This window comes from Semicossyphus pulcher, unplaced genomic scaffold (assembly GCF_022749685.1).
Source record: "Semicossyphus pulcher isolate SPU_LCO1_2020_fin unplaced genomic scaffold, fSemPul1.0.p SCAF_15, whole genome shotgun sequence".
Lineage (NCBI taxonomy): Eukaryota > Metazoa > Chordata > Actinopteri > Labriformes > Labridae > Semicossyphus > Semicossyphus pulcher.
The window spans coordinates 29,818,273-29,845,570 of record NW_027211659.1 but is presented as its reverse complement, the minus strand read 5'-3'; the positions used below and the strand labels follow the sequence as shown (position 1 = coordinate 29,845,570).

Here is a 27,298-nt window from a genome sequence, read left to right as displayed (position 1 = left end):
GTATTCGCAGCATTAGCAGTATTAGCAGCATTGGCAGCATTAGCAGCATTAGAAGTATTCGCAGCATTAGCAGTATTAGCACCATTGGCAGCATTAGCAGCATTAGAAGTATTCGCAGCATTAGCAGTATTAGCAGTATTAGCAGCATTGGCAGCATTAGAAGTATTCGCAGTATTAGCAGTATTAGCAGCATTGGCAGTATTGGCAGTATTAGCAGTATTCGCAGCATTAGCAGTATTGGCAGCATTGGCAGCATTAGCAGCATTGGCAGTATTCGCAGTATTGGCAGTATTACCAGCATTAGCAGTATTCGCAGCATTAGCAGTATTGGCAGCATTGGCAGCATTAGCAGCGTTAGCAGTATTGGCAGTATTAGCAGCATTAGCAGCATTAGCAGTATTAGCAGCATTAGCAGCATTAGCAGCATTAGCAGCATTGGCAGCATTGGCAGTATTAGCAGTATTAGCAGCATTAGCAGCATTAGCAGTATTGGCAGTATTAGCAGCATTAGCAGTATTAGCAGCATTAGCAGCATTAGCAGTATTAGCAGCATTAGCAGCATTAGCAGCATCAGCAGTATTCGCAGCATTAGCAGTATTCGCAGCATTAGCAGCATTAGCAGTATTGGCAGCATTGGCAGCATTAGCAGTACTAGCAGCGTTAGCAGCATTGGCAGTATTAGCAGCATTAGCAGTATTAGCAGCATTACCAGCATTAGCAGTATTCGCAGCATTAGCAGTATTGGCAGCATTGGCAGCATTAGCAGCATTGGCAGCATTAGCAGCATTAGAAGTATTCGCAGCATTAGCAGTATTAGCAGCATTGGCAGTATTAGCAGCATTAGAAGTATTCGCAGCATTAGCAGTATTAGCAGCATTGGCAGCATTAGCAGCATTAGAAGTATTCGCAGCATTAGCAGTATTAGCAGCATTGGCAGCATTAGCAGCATTAGAAGTATTCGCAGCATTAGCAGTATTAGCAGCATTGGCAGCATCAGCAGCATTAGAAGTATTCGCAGCATTAGCAGTATTAGCAGTATTAGCAGCATTGGCAGCATTAGCAGCATTAGAAGTATTCGCAGTATTAGCAGTATTAGCAGCATTGGCAGTATTGGCAGCATTGGCAGCATTAGCAGCATTGGCAGTATTCGCAGCATTGGCAGTATTACCAGCATTAGCAGTATTCGCAGCATTAGCAGTATTGGCAGCATTAGCAGCGTTAGCAGTATTGGCAGTATTCGCAGCATTAGCAGCATTAGCAGTATTAGCAGCATTAGCAGCATTAGCAGCATTGGCAGCATTGGCAGTATTAGCAGTATTAGCAGTATTAGCAGCATTAGCAGCATTAGCAGTATTGGCAGTATTGGCAGCATTAGCAGTATTAGCAGCATTGGCAGTATTAGCAGCATTAGCATAATTAGCAGTATTAGCAGCATTAGCAGCATTAGCATAATTAGCAGCATTAGCAGCATTAGCAGTATTAGCAGTATTGGCAGCATTAATGTTAATGAAAATACATTTCTTGGGATCACAATTGATGAAACACTCAGCTGGAAACACACATAAAACACGTCCATTCCAAAGTGTAATATTAAATAAAGCAAAACAGGTTCTAGATCATAAATCACTCCTTTACTGTTGTTCGGTTTCACCTTATTTCAGTTACTGTGCAGAGGTTTGGGGCAATAACTCCAAAAGTTCAATACATTCACTAGTTATTCTCCAAAAAAAGAGCAGTAAGGATAGTTAACAACGCCGGGTATCGGGATCATACAAACTCACTATTTTTACAGTTAGAAATATTAAAATTTGGAGATCTGGTGAGATTTCAAACTGCACAAATTATGTTCAAAGCAAAAAATAAGCAACTACTAGGACATATACAAAAAATGTTCACTGAAAGAGAAGGACGTTACAATTTAAGGGGATTATTTAATTTCAAAAATATTAGGGTGCGCACAACCAAGAAAAGTTTTTGTATTTCTGTCTGTGGGGTGAAGCTATGGAACAGTTTGAATGATGAGCTCGAGGGATGTCCAAACATAAACCAATTCAAAAAGAGGTCTAAGGATATAATTTTCACAAGGTACAGGGATGAAGGTGTGATTACAACCAGGTGTTTGTTTACTGTTTATTTATTTGGTTTGTTATTTATATACATTTATAACCATAGTGAGTTCATATTTTTGGTTACAATAAATAATTATGTAAATAATTACGTTATATATTTGATATGAACATATTTGTAATAAATTTGTATTAAAACTATATATAGGTAAGTTTATGTAAATAAATATTGAGGTTTATATATAAGGAAGCGGAAAGGGGGTGGGATTAAATAAGTTTGTACTTCTTCCCACTCCTTTTCGGACGTGTATGCAGAGTCATCAAGTGTTTGACAATCTGACTGCGTTATGCTTTCTGTTTGTGTAATTATTGTTTTCTGTATGACCTTTTTTTTTACATGTTCGAAACTAATTTAATCCAATCCAATCCAATTAGCAGCATTAGCAGCATTGGCAGCATTAGTAGTATTAGCAGCATTAGCAGCATTAGCAGTATTAGCAGCATTGGCAGCATTAGTAGTATTAGCAGTAGTAGTAGTAACAGTAATATTAACTGTTGCAGTAACAGTCGAGTATTGTAGTAGTGGTAACAATGGTAGTAATGGTAGCAATATTGGTACATTCATGACTGTACAGGCATTGAAAGTTGTGGTAACATCTGTTGTGTCAGTCACAGTAGTGTCAGCACTATCAGTAGTATAAGCAGCAGTAACACTCATAGCATTGAGTAGTATCAGTAGTAGAATCAGAGACTGACTGGTGACGGCGACGTGTCGGTTTGCTTTTCCCTCGTCGATGACGTCCATCACCTCGTCAGGACTGGAAACAAAACGCTCCGTGCAGCCCTGACATCATACACATATCAACACATACACTTCGTGAGAGTTACTGCAGAGGGCATGAATGCAACATCATTCTTGATGTATTAAATATTAAAAGATAAATACCTTTACAAAAGGAACCCTGTTTTTGTCCTCGTGAACAGCCAGGTTTGTCTTTGACACTGAAACATGAATTAAATATTTAATTCCAACAGAATTTAAATATGAATATAAAATATAAATATACAAGATATCTTCCTCACCATCCAGTAAGTCTCTGATTTTATCCAGATAGATTTCAAAATAAGAGACCTGCAAAGAGAGACATTACTTTATGTACAATCTCGAAACCTTCGTCACGACGATGAAGCCTCTGGGGGCTTCTGGTGAAGGTGGTGGCTTTTCTGAACCAAGACTTCCTGTTTGTGCGCTGCATTGTTTACAGTCCAACTAGCAACTTGAGAAGGGAGAATGAAGTTGAATTTGAGAGACGAGGAACAGTTACTGTTAGCTGCACTAATGTGTAGATGTTTATAGAGATTAATAAAAAGCTAAATCCTCCTCAGACGACAACAGATGGGTTTCAGGATGACCTCTCTGCTGATCTGCGTCTTTCTGTTCAGACAGTTCTCCTGTGTAAGATGAAACACTAGAGAACGACACTGCTCAGACTACAAACACCCAGAGTCTGGATTCAAATGCAAATTTGTTAATAGAGATTACTCAGTCTTAGACTAACAGGGACATTAAAACATACTTTTGTGTTAATACGGGTATTTTCACATCATGTTATCATTAATATTATTAATGTTACAAATGTCTTAATTTAAGTCAGTGATTTTACCAACAGTAATAATTGGCTGGCTTCCTGTAAAATCTAGAATAGAATTTAAAATCCTTCTTCTTACTTACAGAGCTCTTAATGGTCAGGCACCATCATATCTTAAAGAGCTCATAGTGCCATATTACCCCTCTAGAACATGGCGCTCCCAGGATGCAGGCCTGCTTGTGGTACCTAAAGTCTGTAAGAGTAGTGTTGGAGGTAGAGCCTTCAATTACCAGGCCCCCCTCCTCTGGAACAATCTACCAGTCAGGGTCCGAGAGGCAGACACCCTCTCTTCTTTTAAGAGTTCAAACTTTCCTCTTTGATAAAGCTTATAGTTAGGCCTGGCTTAGGCTGGGACCAGCCCAGAGTTATGCTGCTATAGGTTTAGACTGCCAGGGAGATCTGACACACCGAGCTCCTCTCTCTCTCTTATATTAATGCAGCTCACTAACTAAGCGTGTCTGACACACTTTTGCTAGTTAGATGGTGCACAATCTGGGCACAAACCGAGGCGCAAGGCCCAAAGAGGTTGGCTTTAGTCCCTGGATTATTCATAGACGTGTTTTCGGCATAACATGAATCAAACCAATCAGAGTGTCAGCTCTCATTCCCTCTAGGAGCCCGCTGTGCCTGCAGGCAGACATGTTGATATTTACATGGCGGATTTCAGTCTTTCTTCTCATATAAACCGGACCCCGACCGGCATATTGAACTTATTTCTTTCCACTGTGTCCTTGAACACGTAGAAAAAAAACACAGGTTACTGTACGATACATGTCGAAGCACGGATTGATGTTAAAGCCACTGAAGCGATCCCACTGCCCAGCAGAAACCAACATGAAGAGAGACACTGTGAACGTTTACGCACGAGGCACAGCAATAATGATTTAAGTCTCCAGACGGACAGGGTCTGATGTTTATTAAAGTTCTGTCTGGTCGAAGAAAGGTCGGCTGTAAATGTTAATTTACTTGTTGTTGCTGCTGGATCACATGGCTGTGTTCTTGTGCGTAATGCAGACTGGACAGTGTATTAGTATCTGTGGGCACGATTGTCGGTGCCACAGGGAGTTATGTTTGAGTATGGTAATTAATTTACCTCCTAGTTGTGTGTGAGTGTGTCTCGGTTTCTGCTGTATTATAGAGAGCATGCGACTGATGAGCGTGCAGTATGGAGATCTTTGTGTCAGTCTCAGTAGCTTTTGGCCCGTGTGCGGCTCGAGCAGGAATCTCCCTGAGGTGAAGCAGGTGTGTGTGGAGGAGAGCTTGTCCACGTCTTCCTGCACTTCTCAGCAGATCGGTAACAAACTGAAAGCAGTATCATGATTTAAAGAGACGAGGGAAACAAAAGCTTGCAGTCTGTCCCTTACACAACGATTTTTCACTGTACACTGCTTTTTCCTGATGAGTAGAAGCGCTGCTGTGCGTCCCCGTGTGAGTGACAAGCAGAGACTCGTGTTGTGAACACTCCGATGTATGTCCATAATGCGCCCTCTAAAGAGCAAACAGACTGCGCCTCTCTCTCTCTCTCTCGGCCCATCCAGTCTCTTCAGATGTTCAACATGAGTCTGGTTCTGCTCGAGGTTTCTGCCAGTTAAAGGAAGTTTTTCTGTCACTGTGCTGAATGTTGCTAAGTGCTACTCATGGTGATTCATGTTGGGCCTCTCTTTAAATAACAGAACAAAGAGTCGGTCTAGACCTGCTCTTTTTGTAAAGTGTCTCGAGATAACTCTGGCTATGATTTGGCGCTAAACAAATAAAATTTGATTGATTGATTGATAATAATTGAGCACTTTCATTGTTCCTTCTTAAACACATTAAACCTGATTTCTTTCTGTTTCTGTTCGTTTCAGGTCCGAAAGCTGTAAAAAGTGATTCATAGTGAAATCCCACAGTGGGTCGTTACCTGGTTGCTGTATAACAGCGTTTGTACTGACATTATACAGTATGACTATCAGCTGGTGAACATATGGAGAGCAGCTGGTCAGTGAATGCCTCACTGCTTCCTAATGCTGAGTCTCTGCAGGACGCTGCTTTACTAAAGAGAATGTGACGCAGCTATGGAGGCCCTCAGGTCCAAAAAGGAAGTGACTGAAATATTAAGTGTATTATTTCTCACAGCTGACATCAAACCAGAAACACACTCAGGATATTTCATCATTATATGTTGAATATCCATTTTTCATGTAACTGATTTTTCAACAGTTTTATTGTGATGTTTTTGTGTTATTTATTAACTGAGTGATTAATTGATTGATTGGTTAATTGACTGATTGAATGATTGATATGGTATATGTTATTTATGTCCATATTTACTTATTTATATTTATTATAAAATATTATTTTTATTTATTTACTCTTTTTTTAAAAACATATTAATGTACTTCCTGCAGGTCAAACTGAATTTCTGGTGAAGTAGAAATAAACTTTTTGTAAGCAATTACAGAAAATGTTAAATGTCTATCAGTCATGTAAGAGTCAAGACTGTATGTAACAGGGTCATTATTTACCTGTTACTTTTCACTGTTTTTTATAATTACACAAAATGTACCTGGTGTTGTGTGTGTGTGAATGAGAGGACCTTAGGGGTCATTTGGTGCTGTTGTTTATGGCCCCGCCTTTTTCTCTGTTTCTCCTTCTATTGTTTTTGTTTTATATATTCGTTTCATCCCCTCCCCCCTCCCCTTGGGTAAAATTCCCTTGGGAGAGGTGAGTGTCCATTAGTTAGCTTAAGTTATTGTCTTATCCATTCTATTATTCATGGTATTCTAGTGTCAAAGCATAACGCAACACAAAGGAGAAGCCCACTGGTTACATAAACCATATCAAATTCTAATAAAACAGGTTTGATTCATGTTTTTTTAGTGGTGATGCAGACTGATGATATCATCAGTGCAAAGATGACATCATCACCTTTATGTGGAACTCCAGATTCTCATCCATGGAGTAGATGTGGTCGAAGATGTCTCTGGAGATACGAGGGATGATTCCCATCAGGCGTGGGTCATGCAGGTTACCCTGGAAGATTACAACAATTAACATCAAATCATTAAAACATTAGAAATATTAAAATTGTACAAACAAAAAAATATAAAAACATTAGGTGCTATATGTATCATTCAGAAAATTTTCATTCCTAGCGACACAGTCGGCCGTTGGGGGAACTGCAGTCAACCTTTTGTACGCACTCACGCACGCATGAACGAGCATCCGGGGTTTTTGGGGGAAACTGAGCATGCTCAGCTAGCTCTGTCAAGCTAAACTAACAACACTGACATACACACTTGTATAGTATTTTGGTCATCACGTTAGCAAGCATGCTATGGTTAGCCAACTAGCTCTAACATAAATACACTGCATGGATCAGGCATTGTGCTTCGTAACAAATGTAAAAACATTAGAAATATCAAAACATTAAAATATAAAAACACTACAAACATAAAAACAATAGAAATGTAAAAACATTAGAAATATAAAAGCAATCGAAATATAAAAACACTACAAACATAAAAACAATAGAAATATTAAAACATTAGAAATATAAAAACAATAGAAATATAAAAACATTGGAAATATAAAAACATTAGAAATGTAAAAACATTAAAATATAAAAACACTACAAACATAAAAACAATAGAAATATAAAAACATTAGAAATATAAAAACAATACAAATATTAAAACAATAGAAATATTAAAACAATAGAAATATAAAAATATCAGAAATATAAAAACATTAGAAATATAAAAACAATAAAAATATAAAAACAATAGAAATATAAAAACAATAAAAATATTAAAACAATAGAAATATAAAAACAATAAAAATATTAAAACAATAGAAATATAAAAACATTAGAAATATATAAAAAAAGTCAAAAACGTTAACATAATTATAAATTATGAAAAATATGAATTTTAAAAGCATCAAAAGATAAAACATTTATCACATCAAAACATTAAAAAGTCTTCAAAACCTTAAAAAACATAAAACACTAAACCCTAAAGAACAAAGAGCATTAAAATATTGAAAACATTAAAAATAATTCATTACAACTTAAAGTCTAAAAACATTAATATATGAGAACATAAAAACATTAAAACATGAAAAACAATTAAACAACATAAACACTGATAATGTAAAAAATCTAAAATCATTGATTACATAAAAACATTTAAAACATGAAAAAACTCATTCCAACAGGCTTGAAAGATCTGATATCGTGCCTTAAGAAGCTTCCAGCGCAGATAAACGTCTGAAATTAACATTTACTGTTTATTACACCTTTAACGTGTTAAACAGGTGACATGTGTGTCATGAGTTATTCTAGTTTAGTTATGTTTTTGATTTGTATTTCGCGGTTCAGATATTGTTTCCTGTTTTAGTTCTCATTGTTTAGTTTTGTATTTACTTTATTCTGTGTTCGTGTCACAATTTAGTCTTGTTTAGTTAGTATATTATTTGTGTTTCATTGGTTAGATTATTTCCTGTTTTACTTTGTAGCCCTGTCAGTCCTGCGTTTGGTTTCTAGTGTTTCCTGTTTTATTTTGTAGTTCTTGCACCTTGTATGTCATGTGTTGCTTTACTTCCTTTGTTCTGTTTCCCGCCTTTTAGATTATGAGCTCTGCCCTCATTGTGTTCACCTGTGTCAATTAGTCTCACCTTTCCCTGATCACCCTGTGTGTATTTAGTCTCTGTGTTCCTACCCTTATGTGCCAGTTCATCTAAAAACATAACATAACTACACAAATGCACGATGCATTTAAGTGCTGGTTGAAAAGTGGAATATCCTGCTTTCCAGCACATTCATGAGATATTTAGGTTTCTTTTAGAATCTTGTCAGCCTTTGAAAAGACATTGTGTATTTATTTTAGCATTATATTCTGCTGTCACATGGCTTTAATTTGAAAAGACACTGAGTGTTATTAGGTCGTTTATAGCAGAAACCTGAATAACTGAATAACTTAAAGGACATACATGTGTTATATTTAATCATAACACTAAAGTGCTGCAGTGAATCACACTGACCTCCATGGTGTGAGTCTTTCCTGAAGACGTCTGACCGTACGCGAAGATGGTCCCGTTATATCCTCCCAACACGTCTGAAACACACACACACACACACACACACACACACACACACACACACACACACACACACACAATGCATATATATATATATTTATGTAAAGGGTTTATCATCAGGGGACCGATAAACTGACCTTTAACGATCTGCCGGGCACAGGTGTCGTACACCTGAACCTGTTCAGTGTTCGGAGGGAGGACTCTGTCAAACACATATGGTTTCCCCTGAAACACAGGAAACACACCGTCAAAATTAAACTCTCAGTTTAACCCTATGACAAAAAGTTTTCTCACATCAGCCAACATAATATTTTGCCTGCAGAATCACAATTTAATTTAACATTTAGACGTGCTGTCTGCTGCAAAGAGCCGCTGGAATTCTACAGGTATAAAAATGTTCTCATGGTTTATATCAGACCCTTGACTTACATTCTTCTTATACACTGAACAAAAATATAAACGCAACACTTTTGTTTTTGCTCCCATTTTTCATGAGCTGAACTCAAAGATCGAAGTCTTTTTCTATGAACACCAAAGGCCTATTTCTCTCAAACATTGTTCACAAAATTGTCTAAATCTGTGTTAGTGAGCACTTCTCCTCTGCCGAGATAATCCATCCACCTCACAGGTGTGGCATATCAAGATGCTGATTAGACAGCATGATTATTGCACAGCTGTGCCTTAGGCTGGCCACAATAAAAGGCCACTCTAAAATGTGCAGTTTGATCACACAGCACAATGCCACCAGAGCTGTTGCCCGTGAACTGAATGTTCATTTCTCTACCATAAGCCGTCTCCAAAGGCGTTTCAGAGAATTTGGCAGAACATCCAACCGGCCTCACAACCGCAGACCATGTGTAACCACACCAGCCCAGGACCTCCACATCCAGCATCTTCATCTCCAAGATCATGTGAGACCAGCCACCCAGACAGCTGCTGCAACAATCGGTTTGCATAACCAAAGAATTTCTGCACAAACTGTCAGAAACCGTCTCAGAGAAGCTCATCTGCATGCTCGTCGTCCTCAGCGGGGTCTCCACCTGACTGCAGTTCGTCGTCGTAACCGACTTGAGTGGGCGAATGCTCACATTCGATGGCGTCTGGCACTTTGGAAAGGTGTTCTCTTCACGGATGAATCCCGTGAATCGAGTGACCCATGGTGGCGGTGGGGTTATGGTATGGGCAGGCGTATGTTATGGACAACGAACACAGGTGCATTTTATTGATGGCATTTTGAATGCACAGAGATACCGTGACGAGATCCTGAGGCCCATTGTTGTGCCATTCATCCACGACCATCACCTCATGGTGCAGCATGATAATGCACGGCCCCATGTTGGAAGGATCTGTACACAATTCCTGGAAGCTGAAAACATCCCAGTTCGTGCATGGCCAGCACACTCACCGGACATGTCACCCACTGAGCATGTTTGGGATGCTCTGGATCGGCGTGTACGACAGCGTGTTCCAGTTCCTGCCAACATCCAGCAGCTTGGCAGCCATTGAAGAGGAGTGGACCAACATCCACAGGCCACAATCAACAACCTGATCAACTCTATGTGAAGGAGATGTGTTGCACTGCGTGAGGCAAATGGTGGTCACACCAGATACTGACTTGTTTTCTGACCCCCCCCCGGACCCCCACGGACCCCCCCAATACAGTAAAACAACACATTTTAGAGTGGCCTTTTATTGTGGCCAGCCTAAGGCACACCTGTGCAATAATCATGCTGTCTAATCAGCATCTTGATATGCCACACCTGTGAGGTGGATGGATTATCAAAGGAGGAGTGCTCACTAACACAGATTTAGAGAGAAATAGGCCTTTCAGATCTTTGAGTTCAGCTCATGAAAAATGGGAGCAAAAACAAAAGTGTTGCGTTTATATTTTTGTTCAGTGTATATTATATTATATTCAATGTGGAATGCTTAGAGAAGGAATTCATTACATAAATATATTTTGTGGATTGGTCTTAAATACATTCTTACTGACATGCTTACTGAAGTGATCAGACTAAAAGGTACTTTTACCCCCTGAAAAGTCCCTGCTCGGAGGGCGGGGGGATGTCATTTCTAAATGTCCAGGGACTTTCAGGGGGGGCCTGCAGTGCTGAGTACTAGCAGTGTTTTATTTCGCCTGCCATGTTTAAAAGACTGCAGCTGCAAGCTCAATGTTATGATGCTTCGAGATTGTTTATCACTGTGCTTTGAGATGTAGTCAGTGAAAAAAGCCTCCGACAGATAGACTGACGATGAGGTGCAGGCCTTGCTGAGCATTTATGCAGAACAGGGCATCCAGCGGGAATTGGAGACGCCGACAGCAATTAGAAAGTGTACGCCAAGATATGTCTATGGTTGTCCGAGCTCAACATTGTCCACCCCGCCAAACACACCGAGAGAAGATGAAGAAGCTGAAACAGTACTACAAAAAAATAAAGGACCACAACAACTGCAGTGGCTCAGACCGGAGGACCAGCAAGTGGTTTGACTGGCTTGATGCTTTGCTTGGGAACCGGCCGGCACTCTCCGGTACTGGGACAACAAAGGATTCGGCCACTGCGTTGCTGGAAGCGATTGTCGAGGACACAGAGATGGACGACCAGTTGAATGAAGGTAAATCACATGATACATCACTTGAGTTTAGCTTTCTAAATGTTTTAACCATAACCAATGTTATGCTATTGTTACCGTAGCTAAAAGCTAACGGTGGCTACATGCTAAAGCTAACACTCGCTAATGCTTACTGCTAACAGTGTAGCACTGTGATTCGTAAGGCAAAAGTTGGCTGTCGATCAATCATACAAAATGATCATGTTCATGTCGTCGCTTCATTTTCAAAGTGCTTTTCAGTTGAAACGTGCCAAGCAGAGCTTCCTGCTGCAGAGGCTACTGCTAACGTTAGCACGTTTGCCCCTGCGACCACCAGCAGCCCTATGTCGCCAGCTGAGGCTCACACACGTCGAGGTAAATAATTCTACATGCCACAAAATCACGATATTATTATTATTAACCTCACATTGGGCCGCATTCACTAATATCTGCGCAGAAATGTTCTTACTCTCCGCAAAAATAGGTACTTGCGCAAAATCACCGTCAGATTTATGACACGTGCGTACCGGCCAATTTTGTTCTCACCACTGTGCGTATGTTAGTAAATCAGAACCATTCTAAACTGACAGGCGCGTGTCCGCGATCTGCAATCAGCATACTGCCACGCCTCTATTTCTCTATATAAGGACATCTGTTTGGTGCCGCATGAAGAGAGCGGTGTTACGGAGAAGCTGAAAGAACGTGAAAGATGGCCTCAAAAGGAAAAAAGAAAAATTTCACATCAGCAGAAATTGAAACAATTGTGGTGGAGGCACAAAGGTGGAGGCCAGAAAAGGCACACTGCTCCGGAGCGTGCACGGGAAGCAATATCTTCCAGCAAGGCCAATAAACAATTTAATAGTGTTACATTTCAATATGAACATTTTCATATGGTCTACTCTATTGTAAACTTAATGAACTAACTCAACCGCTATAATTGAAGATTTTAATTATATGACAATAAATTATGAGGATGACACGGCATTTACGTTTGGTCCATACATTAGTAAATTCAATTATTGTCTATTAAAGCCTTTTTTTTTCAATAAATTTGGTTTTAATATAGTATGCATTTAGTTAAAGGGTGTGTGTTAACATTTCCGAGGACATTTCTTTCATCATCTGTGCGTACGCATGGTCTGAGGGAGTTCTACATTTGTTCACAGAGTACGAAGAAATTTAGGTAAGAACAAATTGATGAATCCCAGATTTGTGCGTCAAACGTGCGTACGCACAGTTCAAGCACAGATTCGTGCGTACGCACTGTTCGTAAATGAGGCCCATTGTGTTCTTGTATTCACTGTGTATTTTGGTGTTAATTTTCAACTTAGGAAAGAGGAAAAGTGGAAGGGACGCCAGCTTCCTCGAGGCACTGAGGGACATGGAAAAAGGCTGTCTTGCAGCAGGGAAATGAGCAGCGTGACCGCTACATGCAGCTCCGTCTGGATGGCCAGGCGGGTCTGACCGGGTTTCTGGCTGTTCTTGGCCAGCTAGCCCAGTCACTGAGCCGGAGGAACCCAACTGCACCACCAGCGACTCCACCTGCACACATTTGAACGTTTTATTTAGCATGCCTATTTTTATGCACACATTTTCTATTTTACAGCTCTGTTTACCTATTTTTTTGCACCTAGCTTTTTATTTAATTACTATTTACTACTGCTCTACATGCCTCCTTCAGACATGAAGGAAAACCATGTCGTCTGGTCCTCACCGTGAACAGCACTTTGTCGTTTCCATAACATTGTGTTTTCTTTAGTTTGTTGTCTCTTCTACAAACCGCTGATCTGACGCTGTACGCTGCAGGCGTAGTAACACGTATGTGTTGCGGTCCACACAAAGTAGTGCCAAATAAAGAAGCGTTCTAACTGAAAAGTCAAACGTGGTGAATTATTCAAATGAAGCGTACAGTTAAAACCACTATTGATTTTCAGGTGAGACGTCCTTATAAGTGGATACATTTCGTGTGAGATTGACTGTCTGCAGCGGCATGCGGCCCACTGTATGTAGTGCACTTAGGTTTGACAAGTATCTCATACAACCCCACTTCAAACAAACCCAACTATCCCCTTAAAATATGTAAACACTGTACGACACACACACACGTGCTGCTGCTCGGCTTTTTTACTTATTAGATTTAATGGCCCATCTGGTTTCCAGGCAACGTGTGATGCCATGAGAGTGTCCCCCTCATTTTTATGCAGTTCTCAAACTCTTCTCAAAAAGTGTTCGGTGCTTAGGCTTTAGGGTGGAGACTGGGATTGTGCCTGTAGTCAGAACACAACATGCTACTACCATGCATTTGACCTTGTGTATGTTATTTCATTTAAAGGGGCTGTATGTAAGATTTCACATATATTCATCAATCAAATATAATTTTTCATTGCCAATGTGTGAAGGGATAGTAGAGGAACTGATCAATTGAGACGTTCGCAATAATACTTTTCTATGTCTGGCTATATTATGTTCAATACGTGAAATAATATTTTTCTGACCACATTTATATTTGTATTCCATTATATATTTGCAATCTGCCATCTCTCCAGGACCTGTACACCTCCAGGACCCTGAGGCGTGCAGGTAAGATCGAGGCCGACCCCTCTCACCCCGGACACTGTCTCTTTCAGACCCTCCCCTCTGGCAAGAGGCTGCGCTCCATCAGGACCAAAGCCTCCCGAAACAGGAACAGTTGGTTCCCCTCTGCTGCCAGCCTCGTCAACAACACTTCACAGATATCCAGTGTTGCATCCACGGTTGGCTTAACAGACATTTATTTACATGAAAATCTTCCAGATTATTACTTCAAGGATAATGTTAATAATTACGTTGATATTGATCAATTTAATAATGATGTTGATCATGATAATGTTATAAAGATAATTAATCCATCTGCCGAGGAAGATCATGTGATATGAGTGAAAGCTCCATTGTTTTCTCAAACATTTCATCTATCAGGATTATTGATGATAAGCTTTGTGCAATCTATTTATATTACATTTTTGTTGTTAGCAAATTACAGTTAAAGTTGTAATCAATAATGTGCCATAAAAACTTTATTTATATCTCATGAAGAGACGAGCGGACAGAACCAGTTTTACCATCCGAGAAAACTGTTACATGTAAACAGTGTTAAAGTTTTATTTCTCACATTATTCTGCTGCATCTGTGTGTAAACCAATGACTGTATATAAAGATGGACAACGCGGCTCCATCTGCTCGCATTGTATGAAATTGATGCCAAAATAGCCCCTGTGATAGGCGCTGCCATCTTGCGATGGTGACGTCATACGGAGCCAGAGTCTGCGCAGTAGAGATCAGTGTTTAACAGCAGAACAGCTTCTTGTGTTGGTCTGAGGTTAAAGTTCACAGGTATGGAAACTTCAATGACTGTAGTGATTGTTTTAGTTACGTCTCCACTCGCGGATCGTCCTCCACTCTGCTCACCCGGAACTGATCGGCTGCAGGAGCCGAATTTGTCAACAGAGCTGTCAATCATCATTTTGACAGCATCAAATAACTAATTAAAAATAAACTTGTCAGAAAAATGAACACTTGGACATAAATCAGCAGATAAGAACTAACTATAATGACAGAAACCATGTTGGAGAAAAATGTATTTGACGTGTATTTTGATTTTATAGTTTGACTCATGTCCCATCTGTTAACATGGAGGAGGCGGGCTTTATGACCTATACTGCAGCCAGTCAGCAGGGGGCGATAGAGAGGGTCTGGCTTCACTTTTAGGGAGCTGTCATGTCGGCCATCTTTTTATACAGTCTGTGGTGTAAACAAGGAGAAATCTTTAACTAAATAAAAATACAAATAAAACAACTATAATAACATCTTTGGTGGTTATTCATGTTCATATAAGATTTGAACATGTCCATCTGTCATTTGTCTCTCCTGTTAGCAGCTTTCACTTAGCAGCTTCCTGTTAGCAGCTTCCACTTAGCAGATTCCTACAAGCAGCTTCCTGATAACATCTTTCAGATAGCAGCTTCCTGTTAGGGTTAGCTATTACTAAGCAGCTTCCTGTTAGCAGCTATCACTTAACAGTTCCCTGTTAGCAGCTTTCAGTTAGCAGCTTCCTATTAGCAGCTTCCTGTTAGCAGCTTTCAGTTAGCAGTTTCCTGTTAGCAGCTTTCAGTTAGCATATCCTGTTAGCAGCTTCCTGTTAGCAGCTTTCAGTTAGCAGCTTCCTGTTAGCAGCTTTCAGTTAGCACATTCCTGTTAGCAGCTTTCAGTTAGCAGCTTCCTGTTAGCATCTTTCAGTTAGCAGCTTTCAGTTAGCATCTTTCAGTTAGCAGCTTCCTGTTAGCAGCTTTCAGTTAGCAGCTTCCTATTAAAAGCTTTCAGTTAGCAGCTAACACTTAACAGCTTCCTGTTAGCAGCTTTCACATAGCAGCTTCCTGTTAGCAGCTTTCAGTTAGCAGCTTCCTGTTAGCAGCTTTCAGTTAGCAGCTTCCTGTTAGCATCTTTCAGTTAACAGCTTCCTGTTAACAGCTTTCAGTTAACAGCTTCCTGTTAGCAGCTTCCTGTTAGCAGCTTTCAGTTAGAAGCTAACACTTAACAGCTTCCTGTTCACAGCTTTCACTTAGCAGCTTCCTGTTAGCAGCTTTCAGTTAGCAGCTTCCTACAAGCAGCTTCCTGATAACATCTTTCAGATAGCAGCTTCCTGTTAGGGTTAGTTATTACTAAGCAGCTTCCTGTTCCCTGTTAGCAGCTTTCAGTTAGCAGCTTCCTATTAGCAGCTTCCTGTTAGCAGCTTTCAGTTAGCAGTTTCCTGTTAGCAGCTTCCTGTTAGTAGCTTTCAGTTAGCACATTCCTGTTCGCAGCTTTCAGTTAGCAGCTTCCTGTTAGCATCTTTCAGTTAGCAGCTTTCAGTTAGCAGCTTCCTGTTAGCATCTTTCAGTTAGCAGCTTCCTGTTAGCAGCTTTCAGTTAGCAGCTTCCTATTAAAAGCTTTCAGTTAGCAGCTAACACTTAACAGCTTCCTGTTAGCAGCTTTCAGTTAGCAGCTTCCTGTTAGCAGCTTTCACATAGCAGCTTCCTGTTAGCAGCTTTCAGTTAGCAGCTTCCTGTTAGCAGCTTTCAGTTAGCAGCTTCCTGTTAGCATCTTTCAGTTAGCAGCTTCCTGTTAGCAGCTTTCAGTTAGCAGCTTCCTGTTAGCATCTTTCAGTTAGCAGCTAACACTTAACAGCTTCCTGTTAACAGCTTTCAGTTAACAGCTTCCTGTTAACAGCTAACACTTAACAGCTTCCTGTTAGCAGCTTTCAGTTAGAAGCTAACACTTAACAGCTTCCTGTTCACAGCTTTCAGTTAGCAGCTTCCTGTTAGCAGCTTTCAGTTAGCAGCTTCCTGTTAGCAGCTTCCTTTTTTTATTATTTTTTTTATTATTATTAGTACATAACATACATACAAGCATACATATCAGACAAATAACCCCTCCCCCCACCCCTTCCATAAGACACAACAAAACAAAATAAAGCAAAATAAAAACAAACAAGATAATATGGTTATTTTGATTATTACAAACATTATTGCCAGATATAAGCTACACATCTCTTCATCTCTTTATCTGGAGTACATATTGAAACTTTCTAAAATTTGTTTTGTTCTGATAGCTTTCTTATTTTTACAGTTTTTGATTGTATCAGCATATTGCTGCAGTTCCAAAAAAAACACATCAGCATTTGCTTTAGAGTTTGCCCATTTTTTCTTGTGAATATGAAATTTCCCAAGCATCAGGATTAATTGTACAAAAAAAGCTGTATAATTTTCCACATTTTCGTCAAAGTAAATGAAGATGTCCTTTTCCTGGAAAAGAATTACTTGTCCTGTTATTGTCCTGATATAATGCTGTACATCAGTCCAAAATGTTTTTGAAAATACACATTGATAAAACAGATGATTAATTGTTTCCTCTTCATTCTCACAGAATTTACACAACAGATCATTATCAATATTAAATCTTGCTAATTTCTTTTGTGTTGGATAAATCTTATGTAATATCTTAAATGAAACCTCTTTAACTTTATTGTTTAAGCAAAACTTCTCACCAACCATCCATGCTTCTTGCCAAGTAATATCTCCATAACATGAGAGATGGGGTTAGCATACAATTTCTAATATATTTATTTGAGCATTTTTTCTTTGTTATATCGACTTCTCCCACAAAAATCCGACTATCAAAAGAGCCAGCAGTAGGAAAAGTAAAATCATAAGTTCCTGCGCTCTGAAAAAGCTGCAGTAAACCTCTTGGTAAAGCATCAAACACATCTGTAAACTCTTTGGGTGGGACTGGAAGCTGAAATTTATTTATAAATTCTTGGTAAGAGAGTAATTGTCCTGCAGCATTAAAGAGTTGTTTAACATAAATAATTCCATAATCAAACCACTTCCTGTAAAATAACGATTTGTTTTTATAGAGAATATTTTCATTGTTCCAGATGTAGAAATTAGTTGGTGAGAAGTTATGCTTATAGATTAGTTTCCAGGCAAGTAAGGCTTGTTTATGAAAGTTTGACAGTTTAATCGGTAATTTTTCTATTTTATAGTTACATTTCAATAAAAAATGGGTTCCACCAACAGCATTAAATACAAACTTAGGAAAAGTGTTCCAGATGCTATCTATCTCTTTGATTAGGTTTGCCAACCACTGCACTTTGAAAGTATTGTTCAACATTTCAAAACTTAACACCTCCATGCCTCCTTTACTTTTAGGGTTACATAGGATTTGTTTCTTTATATAGCAGCTTCCTGTTAACAGCTTACTGTTAACAGCTTTCAGTTAACAGCTTCCTGTTAGCAGCTTTCAGTTAGCAGCTAACACTTAACAGCTTCCTGTTAGCAGCTTTCAGTTAGCAGCTTCCTGTTAGCAGCTTTCACATAGCAGCTTCCTGTTAGCAGCTTTCAGTTAGCAGCTTCCTGTTAGCATCTTTCAGTTAGCAGCTTCCTGTTAGCAGCTTTCAGTTAGCAGCTAACACTTAACAGCTTCCTGTTAGCAGCTTTCAGTTAGCAGCTAACACTTAACAGCTTCCTGTTAGCAGCTTTCAGTTAGCAGCTTCCTGTTAGCAGCTTTCAGTTAGCAGCTAACACTTAACAGCTTCCTGTTAGCAGCTTTCAGTTAGCAGCTTCCTGTTAGCAGCTTTCAGTTAGCAGCTTCCTGCTAGCAGCTTTCACATAGCAGCTTCCTGTTAGCAGCTTTCAGTTAGCAGCTTCCTGTTAGCATCTTTCAGTTAGCAGCTTCCTGTTAGCAGCTTTCAGTTAGCAGCTAACACTTAACAGCTTTCAGTTAGCAGCTTTCAGTTAGCAGCTTCCTGTTAGCAGCTTTCAGTTAGCAGCTAACACTTAACAGCTTCCTGTTAGCAGCTTTCAGTTAGCAGCTTCCTGTTAGCAGCTTTCAGTTAGCAGCTTCCTGCTAGCAGCTTTCAGTTAGCAGCTTCCTGTTAGCATATTTCAGTTAGCAGCTTCCTGTTAGCAGCTTTCAGTTAACAGCTTCCTGTTAGCAGCTTTCAGTTAGCAGCTAACACTTAACAGCTTTCAGTTAGCAGCTTTCAGTTAGCAGCTTCCTGTTAGCAGCTTTCAGTTAGCAGCTAACACTTAACAGCTTCCTGTTAACAGCTATCACTTAACATAATTCATCATCTGTTTTATCAATGTGTATTTTCAAAAACATTTTGGACTGATGTACAGCATTATATCAGGACAATAACAGGACAAGTAATTCTTTTCCAGGAAAAGGACATCTTCATTCACTTTGACGAAAATGTGGACAATTATACAGCTTTTTTTGTACAATTAATCCTGATGCTTGGGAAATTTCATATTCACAAGAAAAAATGGGCAAACTCTAAAGCAAATGCTGATGTGTTTTTTTTGTTTCAATATGTACTCCAGATAAAGAGATGAAGAGATGTGTAGCTTATATCTGGCAATAATGTTTGTAATAATCAAAATAACCATATTATCTTGTTTGTTTTTATTTTGCTTTATTTTGTTTTGTTGTGTCTTATGGAAGGGGTGGGGGGAGGGGTTATTTGTCTGATATGTATGCTTGTATGTATGTTATGTAGTAATAATAATAAAAAAATGATTAAAAAAAATAAATAAAAAAAAGCTATCACTTAACAGCTTCCTGTTAAAAGCTGCTAACAGGAAGCTGTTAAGTGTTAGCTGCTAACTGAAAGCTGCTAACAGGAAGCTGTTAAGTGTTAGCTGTTAACAGGAAGCTGCTAACAGGAAGCTGCTAACTGAAAGCTGCTAACAGGAAGCTGTTAAGTGTTAGCTGCTAACTGAAAGCTGTTAACAGGAAGCTGTTAATTGTTAGCTGTTAACAGGAAGCTGCTAACAGGAAGCTGCTAACTGAAAGCTGCTAACAGGAAGCTGCTAACTGAAAGCTGTGAACAGGAAGCTGTTAAGTGTTAGCTTCTAACTGAAAGCTGCTAACAGGAAGCTGCTAACTGAAAGCTGCTAACAGGAAGCTGTTAAGTGATAGCAGTGTTAGCAGCTTCCTGTTAGCAGCTTTCAGTTAGCAGCTTTCAGTTAGAAGCTAACACTTAACAGCTTCCTGTTCACAGCTTTCAGTTAGCAGCTTCCTGTTAGCAGCTTTCAGTTAGCAGCTTTCAGTTAGAAGCTAACACTTAACAGCTTCCTGTTCACAGCTTTCAGTTAGCAGCTTCCTGTCAGCAGCTTTCAGTTAGAAGCTAACACTTAACAGCTTCCTGTTAGCAGCTTTCAGTTAGCAGCTTTCAGTTAGCAGCTTCCTGTTAGCATCTTTCAGTTAGCAGCTTCCTGTTAGCAGCTTTCAGTTAGCAGCTTCCTGTTAGCATCTTTCAGTTAGCAGCTAACACTTAACAGCTTCCTGTTAACAGCTTTCAGTTAACAGCTTCCTGTTAACAGCTAACACTTAACAGCTTCCTGTTAGCAGCTTTCAGTTAGAAGCTAACACTTAACAGCTTCCTGTTCACAGCTTTCAGTTAGCAGCTTCCTGTTAGCAGCTTTCAGTTAGCAGCTTCCTGTTAGCAGCTTCCTTTTTTTATTATTTTTTTTATTATTATTAGTACATAACATACATACAAGCATACATATCAGACAAATAACCCCTCCCCCCACCCCTTCCATAAGACACAACAAAACAAAATAAAGCAAAATAAAAACAAACAAGATAATATGGTTATTTTGATTATTACAAACATTATTGCCAGATATAAGCTACACATCTCTTCATCTCTTTATCTGGAGTACATATTGAAACTTTCTAAAATTTGTTTTGTTCTGATAGCTTTCTTATTTTTACAGTTTTTGATTGTATCAGCATATTGCTGCAGTTCCAAAAAAAACACATCAGCATTTGCTTTAGAGTTTGCCCATTTTTTCTTGTGAATATGAAATTTCCCAAGCATCAGGATTAATTGTACAAAAAAAGCTGTATAATTTTCCACATTTTCGTCAAAGTAAATGAAGATGTCCTTTTCCTGGAAAAGAATTACTTGTCCTGTTATTGTCCTGATATAATGCTGTACATCAGTCCAAAATGTTTTTGAAAATACACATTGATAAAACAGATGATTAATTGTTTCCTCTTCATTCTCACAGAATTTACACAACAGATCATTATCAATATTAAATCTTGCTAATTTCTTTTGTGTTGGATAAATCTTATGTAATATCTTAAATGAAACCTCTTTAACTTTATTGTTTAAGCAAAACTTCTCACCAACCATCCATGCTTCTTGCCAAGTAATATCTCCATAACATGAGAGATGGGGTTAGCATACAATTTCTAATATATTTATTTGAGCATTTTTTCTTTGTTATATCGACTTCTCCCACAAAAATCCGACTATCAAAAGAGCCAGCAGTAGGAAAAGTAAAATCATAAGTTCCTGCGCTCTGAAAAAGCTGCAGTAAACCTCTTGGTAAAGCATCAAACACATCTGTAAACTCTTTGGGTGGGACTGGAAGCTGAAATTTATTTATAAATTCTTGGTAAGAGAGTAATTGTCCTGCAGCATTAAAGAGTTGTTTAACATAAATAATTCCATAATCAAACCACTTCCTGTAAAATAACGATTTGTTTTTATAGAGAATATTTTCATTGTTCCAGATGTAGAAATTAGTTGGTGAGAAGTTATGCTTATAGATTAGTTTCCAGGCAAGTAAGGCTTGTTTATGAAAGTTTGACAGTTTAATCGGTAATTTTTCTATTTTATAGTTACATTTCAATAAAAAATGGGTTCCACCAACAGCATTAAATACAAACTTAGGAAAAGTGTTCCAGATGCTATCTATCTCTTTGATTAGGTTTGCCAACCACTGCACTTTGAAAGTATTGTTCAACATTTCAAAACTTAACACCTCCATGCCTCCTTTACTTTTAGGGTTACATAGGATTTGTTTCTTTATATAGCAGCTTCCTGTTAACAGCTTACTGTTAACAGCTTTCAGTTAACAGCTTCCTGTTAGCAGCTTTCAGTTAGCAGCTAACACTTAACAGCTTCCTGTTAGCAGCTTTCAGTTAGCAGCTTCCTGTTAGCAGCTTTCACATAGCAGCTTCCTGTTAGCAGCTTTCAGTTAGCAGCTTCCTGTTAGCATCTTTCAGTTAGCAGCTTCCTGTTAGCAGCTTTCAGTTAGCAGCTAACACTTAACAGCTTCCTGTTAGCAGCTTTCAGTTAGCAGCTAACACTTAACAGCTTCCTGTTAGCAGCTTTCAGTTAGCAGCTTCCTGTTAGCAGCTTTCAGTTAGCAGCTAACACTTAACAGCTTCCTGTTAGCAGCTTTCAGTTAGCAGCTAACACTTAACAGCTTCCTGTTAGCAGCTTTCAGTTAGCAGCTTCCTGTTAGCAGCTTTCAGTTAGCAGCTTCCTGCTAGCAGCTTTCACATAGCAGCTTCCTGTTAGCAGCTTTCAGTTAGCAGCTTCCTGTTAGCATCTTTCAGTTAGCAGCTTCCTGTTAGCAGCTTTCAGTTAGCAGCTAACACTTAACAGCTTTCAGTTAGCAGCTTTCAGTTAGCAGCTTCCTGTTAGCAGCTTTCAGTTAGCAGCTAACACTTAACAGCTTCCTGTTAGCAGCTTTCAGTTAGCAGCTTCCTGTTAGCAGCTTTCAGTTAGCAGCTTCCTGCTAGCAGCTTTCACATAGCAGCTTCCTGTTAGCAGCTTTCAGTTAGCAGCTTCCTGTTAGCATATTTCAGTTAGCAGCTTCCTGTTAGCAGCTTTCAGTTAACAGCTTCCTGTTAGCAGCTTTCAGTTAGCAGCTAACACTTAACAGCTTCCTGTTAGCAGCTTTCAGTTAGCAGCTAACACTTAACAGCTTCCTGTTAGCAGCTTTCAGTTAGCAGCTTCCTGTTAGCAGCTTTCAGTTAGCAGCTAACACTTAACAGCTTCCTGTTAGCAGCTTTCAGTTAGCAGCTAACACTTAACAGCTTCCTGTTAGCAGCTTTCAGTTAGCAGCTTCCTGTTAGCAGCTTTCAGTTAGCAGCTTCCTGCTAGCAGCTTTCACATAGCAGCTTCCTGTTAGCAGCTTTCAGTTAGCAGCTTCCTGTTAGCATCTTTCAGTTAGCAGCTTCCTGTTAGCAGCTTTCAGTTAGCAGCTAACACTTAACAGCTTTCAGTTAGCAGCTTTCAGTTAGCAGCTTCCTGTTAGCAGCTTTCAGTTAGCAGCTAACACTTAACAGCTTCCTGTTAGCAGCTTTCAGTTAGCAGCTTCCTGTTAGCAGCTTTCAGTTAGCAGCTTCCTGCTAGCAGCTTTCACATAGCAGCTTCCTGTTAGCAGCTTTCAGTTAGCAGCTTCCTGTTAGCATATTTCAGTTAGCAGCTTCCTGTTAGCAGCTTTCAGTTAACAGCTTCCTGTTAGCAGCTTTCAGTTAGCAGCTAACACTTAACAGCTTTCAGTTAGCAGCTTTCAGTTAGCAGCTTCCTGTTAGCAGCTTTCAGTTAGCAGCTAACACTTAACAGCTTCCTGTTAACAGCTATCACTTAACATAATTCATCATCTGTTTTATCAATGTGTATTTTCAAAAACATTTTGGACTGATGTACAGCATTATATCAGGACAATAACAGGACAAGTAATTCTTTTCCAGGAAAAGGACATCTTCATTCACTTTGACGAAAATGTGGACAATTATACAGCTTTTTTTGTACAATTAATCCTGATGCTTGGGAAATTTCATATTCACAAGAAAAAATGGGCAAACTCTAAAGCAAATGCTGATGTGTTTTTTTTGTTTCAATATGTACTCCAGATAAAGAGATGAAGAGATGTGTAGCTTATATCTGGCAATAATGTTTGTAATAATCAAAATAACCATATTATCTTGTTTGTTTTTATTTTGCTTTATTTTGTTTTGTTGTGTCTTATGGAAGGGGTGGGGGGAGGGGTTATTTGTCTGATATGTATGCTTGTATGTATGTTATGTAGTAATAATAATAAAAAAATGATTAAAAAAAATAAATAAAAAAAAGCTATCACTTAACAGCTTCCTGTTAAAAGCTGCTAACAGGAAGCTGTTAAGTGTTAGCTGCTAACTGAAAGCTGCTAACAGGAAGCTGTTAAGTGTTAGCTGTTAACAGGAAGCTGCTAACAGGAAGCTGCTAACTGAAAGCTGCTAACAGGAAGCTGTTAAGTGTTAGCTGCTAACTGAAAGCTGTTAACAGGAAGCTGTTAATTGTTAGCTGTTAACAGGAAGCTGCTAACAGGAAGCTGCTAACTGAAAGCTGCTAACAGGAAGCTGCTAACTGAAAGCTGTGAACAGGAAGCTGTTAAGTGTTAGCTTCTAACTGAAAGCTGCTAACAGGAAGCTGCTAACTGAAAGCTGCTAACAGGAAGCTGTTAAGTGATAGCAGTGTTAGCAGCTTCCTGTTAGCAGCTTTCAGTTAGCAGCTTCCTGCTCCTGTCAGAAGCTTCACACTCTGATCTTGTGACATTTTACCAATCTGAGGACATTTGAAGTTTTATCAGCTTCCACACAGACGTTCAGATTCACTGAGTCTGAAATGTCAGTGGAGTAATTATTCTTATTTATGTTTCACCAGAGTGTGAGAGGCATCTTCACATGTATATTTGTATATATATATTTATCATTTATATTAGTCCAGAGGAGAACAATTTGGTTTTGTATATAATCATACAAAACTAACACCGAATGATCCAGCTGGACTCTTGCTTGCTCTTCACGGTGGAGACTAGAGGATACTTTGATGAACCAGAGAACACAGAGCGGGCGGCTGTGGCCCAGTGGTCTTTCAATCGGAAGGTTGGAGGTTCGATCCCCAGCTCCCTCAGGCTACATGTCCAAGTGTCCTTGGGCAACACACTGAACCCCAAATTGCTCCCGGTGGCATAGCCAACGGTAAATCAATTCAATATAGCTATTAACTAAATAGGCTATCAAATAGATAATGTATATAAATATATATATATATATATATATATAAATTTTATTAGTGACTTTTATATATTTAATATTTATTTCAATTTACATGAATGATTTAAGTTGCACTTTATTAATAATTTTTAAATTGAAATGATGCTGCAGTTGTTTTCTTAAAGTTGCTGGTTTAATAAAACCTTTCTGATAAAGTAAAGTTTTACTAAAGTTACAAATGAATGGTTATTATCATCACGGAAGCTTTCTGGTATATTTGGGAGAAAAAAAACATACGAGTCTGATATAAAAAGCGAATGTGTCGCCCCTGCGTCAGTCTCTCTCTCACTTTAACTTTACCTACACGTTGTTGTTCACAACAGTTTGTGTTGACGTCGTGACGTGCTTTACTCCTACAGCAGCCTTATGCAAACGCCGGTTTTTAATAAACCTTTAATAAATATTTTTTGCCACTTGGACTTTGATAATAAGTACGGAGAGTATCCTGAAGTGTGATCTGCTGGATTACATCGTTGGAAATATGTTGGATTTGTTTACATGTCAATGCGCTCTTCTGTGGTGTATATCAGGCCAGATGCTGCGTGTCCCGTTACATTTTTAAATCTCTTACAATCTATTAGTGTTTGTTGTTTCCATAATATCGTATTTTCTTCTTTTTGTTGTCTCTTCTACAAACCGCTGACACAAACAGCTGATCCAATACTGTGTGCTGCAGGCGTAGGTATACAGGGCCGATGTGCAGAGTGAGACATGGAGCCGAGGGAAGGGGCTGTCTGACGTCAATGAGAAGCTAAAACACAGCGTTCACTTCAACATGTTTGTAGACTCTTTTAAGTAGCTAAAGTACGTGGTACTCGTTCAGGAGCCGTTCTGACTGTTATCTACTGTATATAGAGCACTTGCTATTGATCAGGACCTCATACAACCCCACTTCAAACTATCACTTTAACATGTTTGTGTGATTCAGCATTGCAGTGGTTTGTGTCTGTTGACATAGTCTCCTCAATATTAGGACCACTGTGATTTTCACATTATACTAGACGCGCTTCATTTCATCGGTATGCAGATGGTACTTTGATATTTATCAACATAAATGCACAACAGGAAACTGCGTCTAATGATCAACAGAAGTTTCTGTGACTGTGATAACATTCTATTAATTATAATAATAATATTAATAATAATAATAATTATTTTTATTATATAATCATGTCATCTGAAGATTCAAAGAGTCAGTTTGTCAGTTTAGGTTGTAAAGATGTTTCTTTCTCGTTCATAACCAGGAAACATATTCTCCACTTTTAGCATCCAAACAGTTTCAGGATTTAAGATCGGGACCTGTATTCACAAACACTCTCAGAACACTCTCAGAGAGCTTCTTTCTTAGCTTAAACACTCGAGCAAGGAGTCCAAGCTTAGAGGAGATTTAGGAACACTCTCAGAGCAACTCTGAGCAGGAAGAGACAGACACTTTTATCTCAGTGAGGCGGCATGGTTTCAGAAACTGTGATTGGTTGATCCAAAACAAAGCTCTCTTAGTGATGATGGGCAGAGAAGGACAGTGAAATCAATCTGCCTTATCATAAAATCTGGTCAGACATTGTGTCATCATGAACACTACTTCATGTAAAGAACATCTCTGTTGTGTAAGCCATACTTAAAAGTATACAGCCTGCAGAATGTTTGACACATGTGCAGTAGCCTCTTCACATGATAGTTTATATGTGTTTCACTCCACTGCTCATGTCACTCCACTGCTCATGTCACTCCACTGTTAATGTCACTCCACTGCTCATATCACTCCACTGTTCATGTCACTCCACTGCTCATGTCACTCCACTGCTCATATCACTCCACTGTTCATGTCACTCCACTGCTCATGTCACTCCACTGCTCATATCACTCCACTGTTCATGTCACTCCACTGCTCATGTCACTCCACTGTTCATGTCACTCCACTGCTCATGTCACTCCACTGCTCATATCACTCCACTGTTCATGTCACTCCACTGCTCATGTCACTCCACTGCTCATATCACTCCACTGTTCATGTCACTCCACTGCTCATGTCACTCCACTGCTCATGTCGCTCCGCTGTTCGTATCACTCCACTGTTCATATCAGTCCACTGTTCATGTCACTCCACTGCTCATGTCACTCCACGCTTACAAAACAGCAACAAAAACGTCTCCTGCCTACCTGAACGCCCTCATCCAGGTCTACACTCCGTCCCGCCCACTACGCTCTGCCAATGAAAGGCGCCTGGTGCTCCCATCACAACAGGGCGCTAAGTCTCTAACTAGACTCTTCTCCTCTGTCGCCCCCCGGTGGTGGAACGAGCTACCAAACTCCATTCTGTCCGCAGAGTCCCTTTCACCTTTCAGAAGAAGCTAAAGACCCAGCTCTTTATGACCTCTGACCTTAATGATATTGATGATGATGATGACATCGAGGATGTTATTTGTATTTTTTGTTTTTTTATTAATTTTTTATATTTTTTGGCCTTTCATGCCTTTAATGAGAGAGGAT

At 39.2% G+C, this 27,298-nt stretch overlaps 1 protein-coding gene across 1 annotated transcript in view; it reads right to left on the bottom strand.

Moving 5' to 3' along the window:
* LOC138592283 (kinesin heavy chain-like) overlaps positions 1 to 27,298 on the bottom strand; it is a 67,611-nt gene that overhangs the window by 36,140 nt on the left and 4,173 nt on the right. Inside the window, exons 2-7 of the mRNA XM_069663034.1 lie at positions 8,932 to 9,019; positions 8,738 to 8,811; positions 6,623 to 6,727; positions 3,150 to 3,198; positions 3,013 to 3,068; positions 2,823 to 2,910 (exon numbers count right to left, since the gene is read on the bottom strand). Of these exons, the coding sequence (XP_069519135.1) occupies positions 2,823 to 2,910; positions 3,013 to 3,068; positions 3,150 to 3,198; positions 6,623 to 6,727; positions 8,738 to 8,811; positions 8,932 to 9,019 (460 nt within the window). The remainder of the gene's footprint in view (positions 1 to 2,822; positions 2,911 to 3,012; positions 3,069 to 3,149; positions 3,199 to 6,622; positions 6,728 to 8,737; positions 8,812 to 8,931; positions 9,020 to 27,298) is intronic.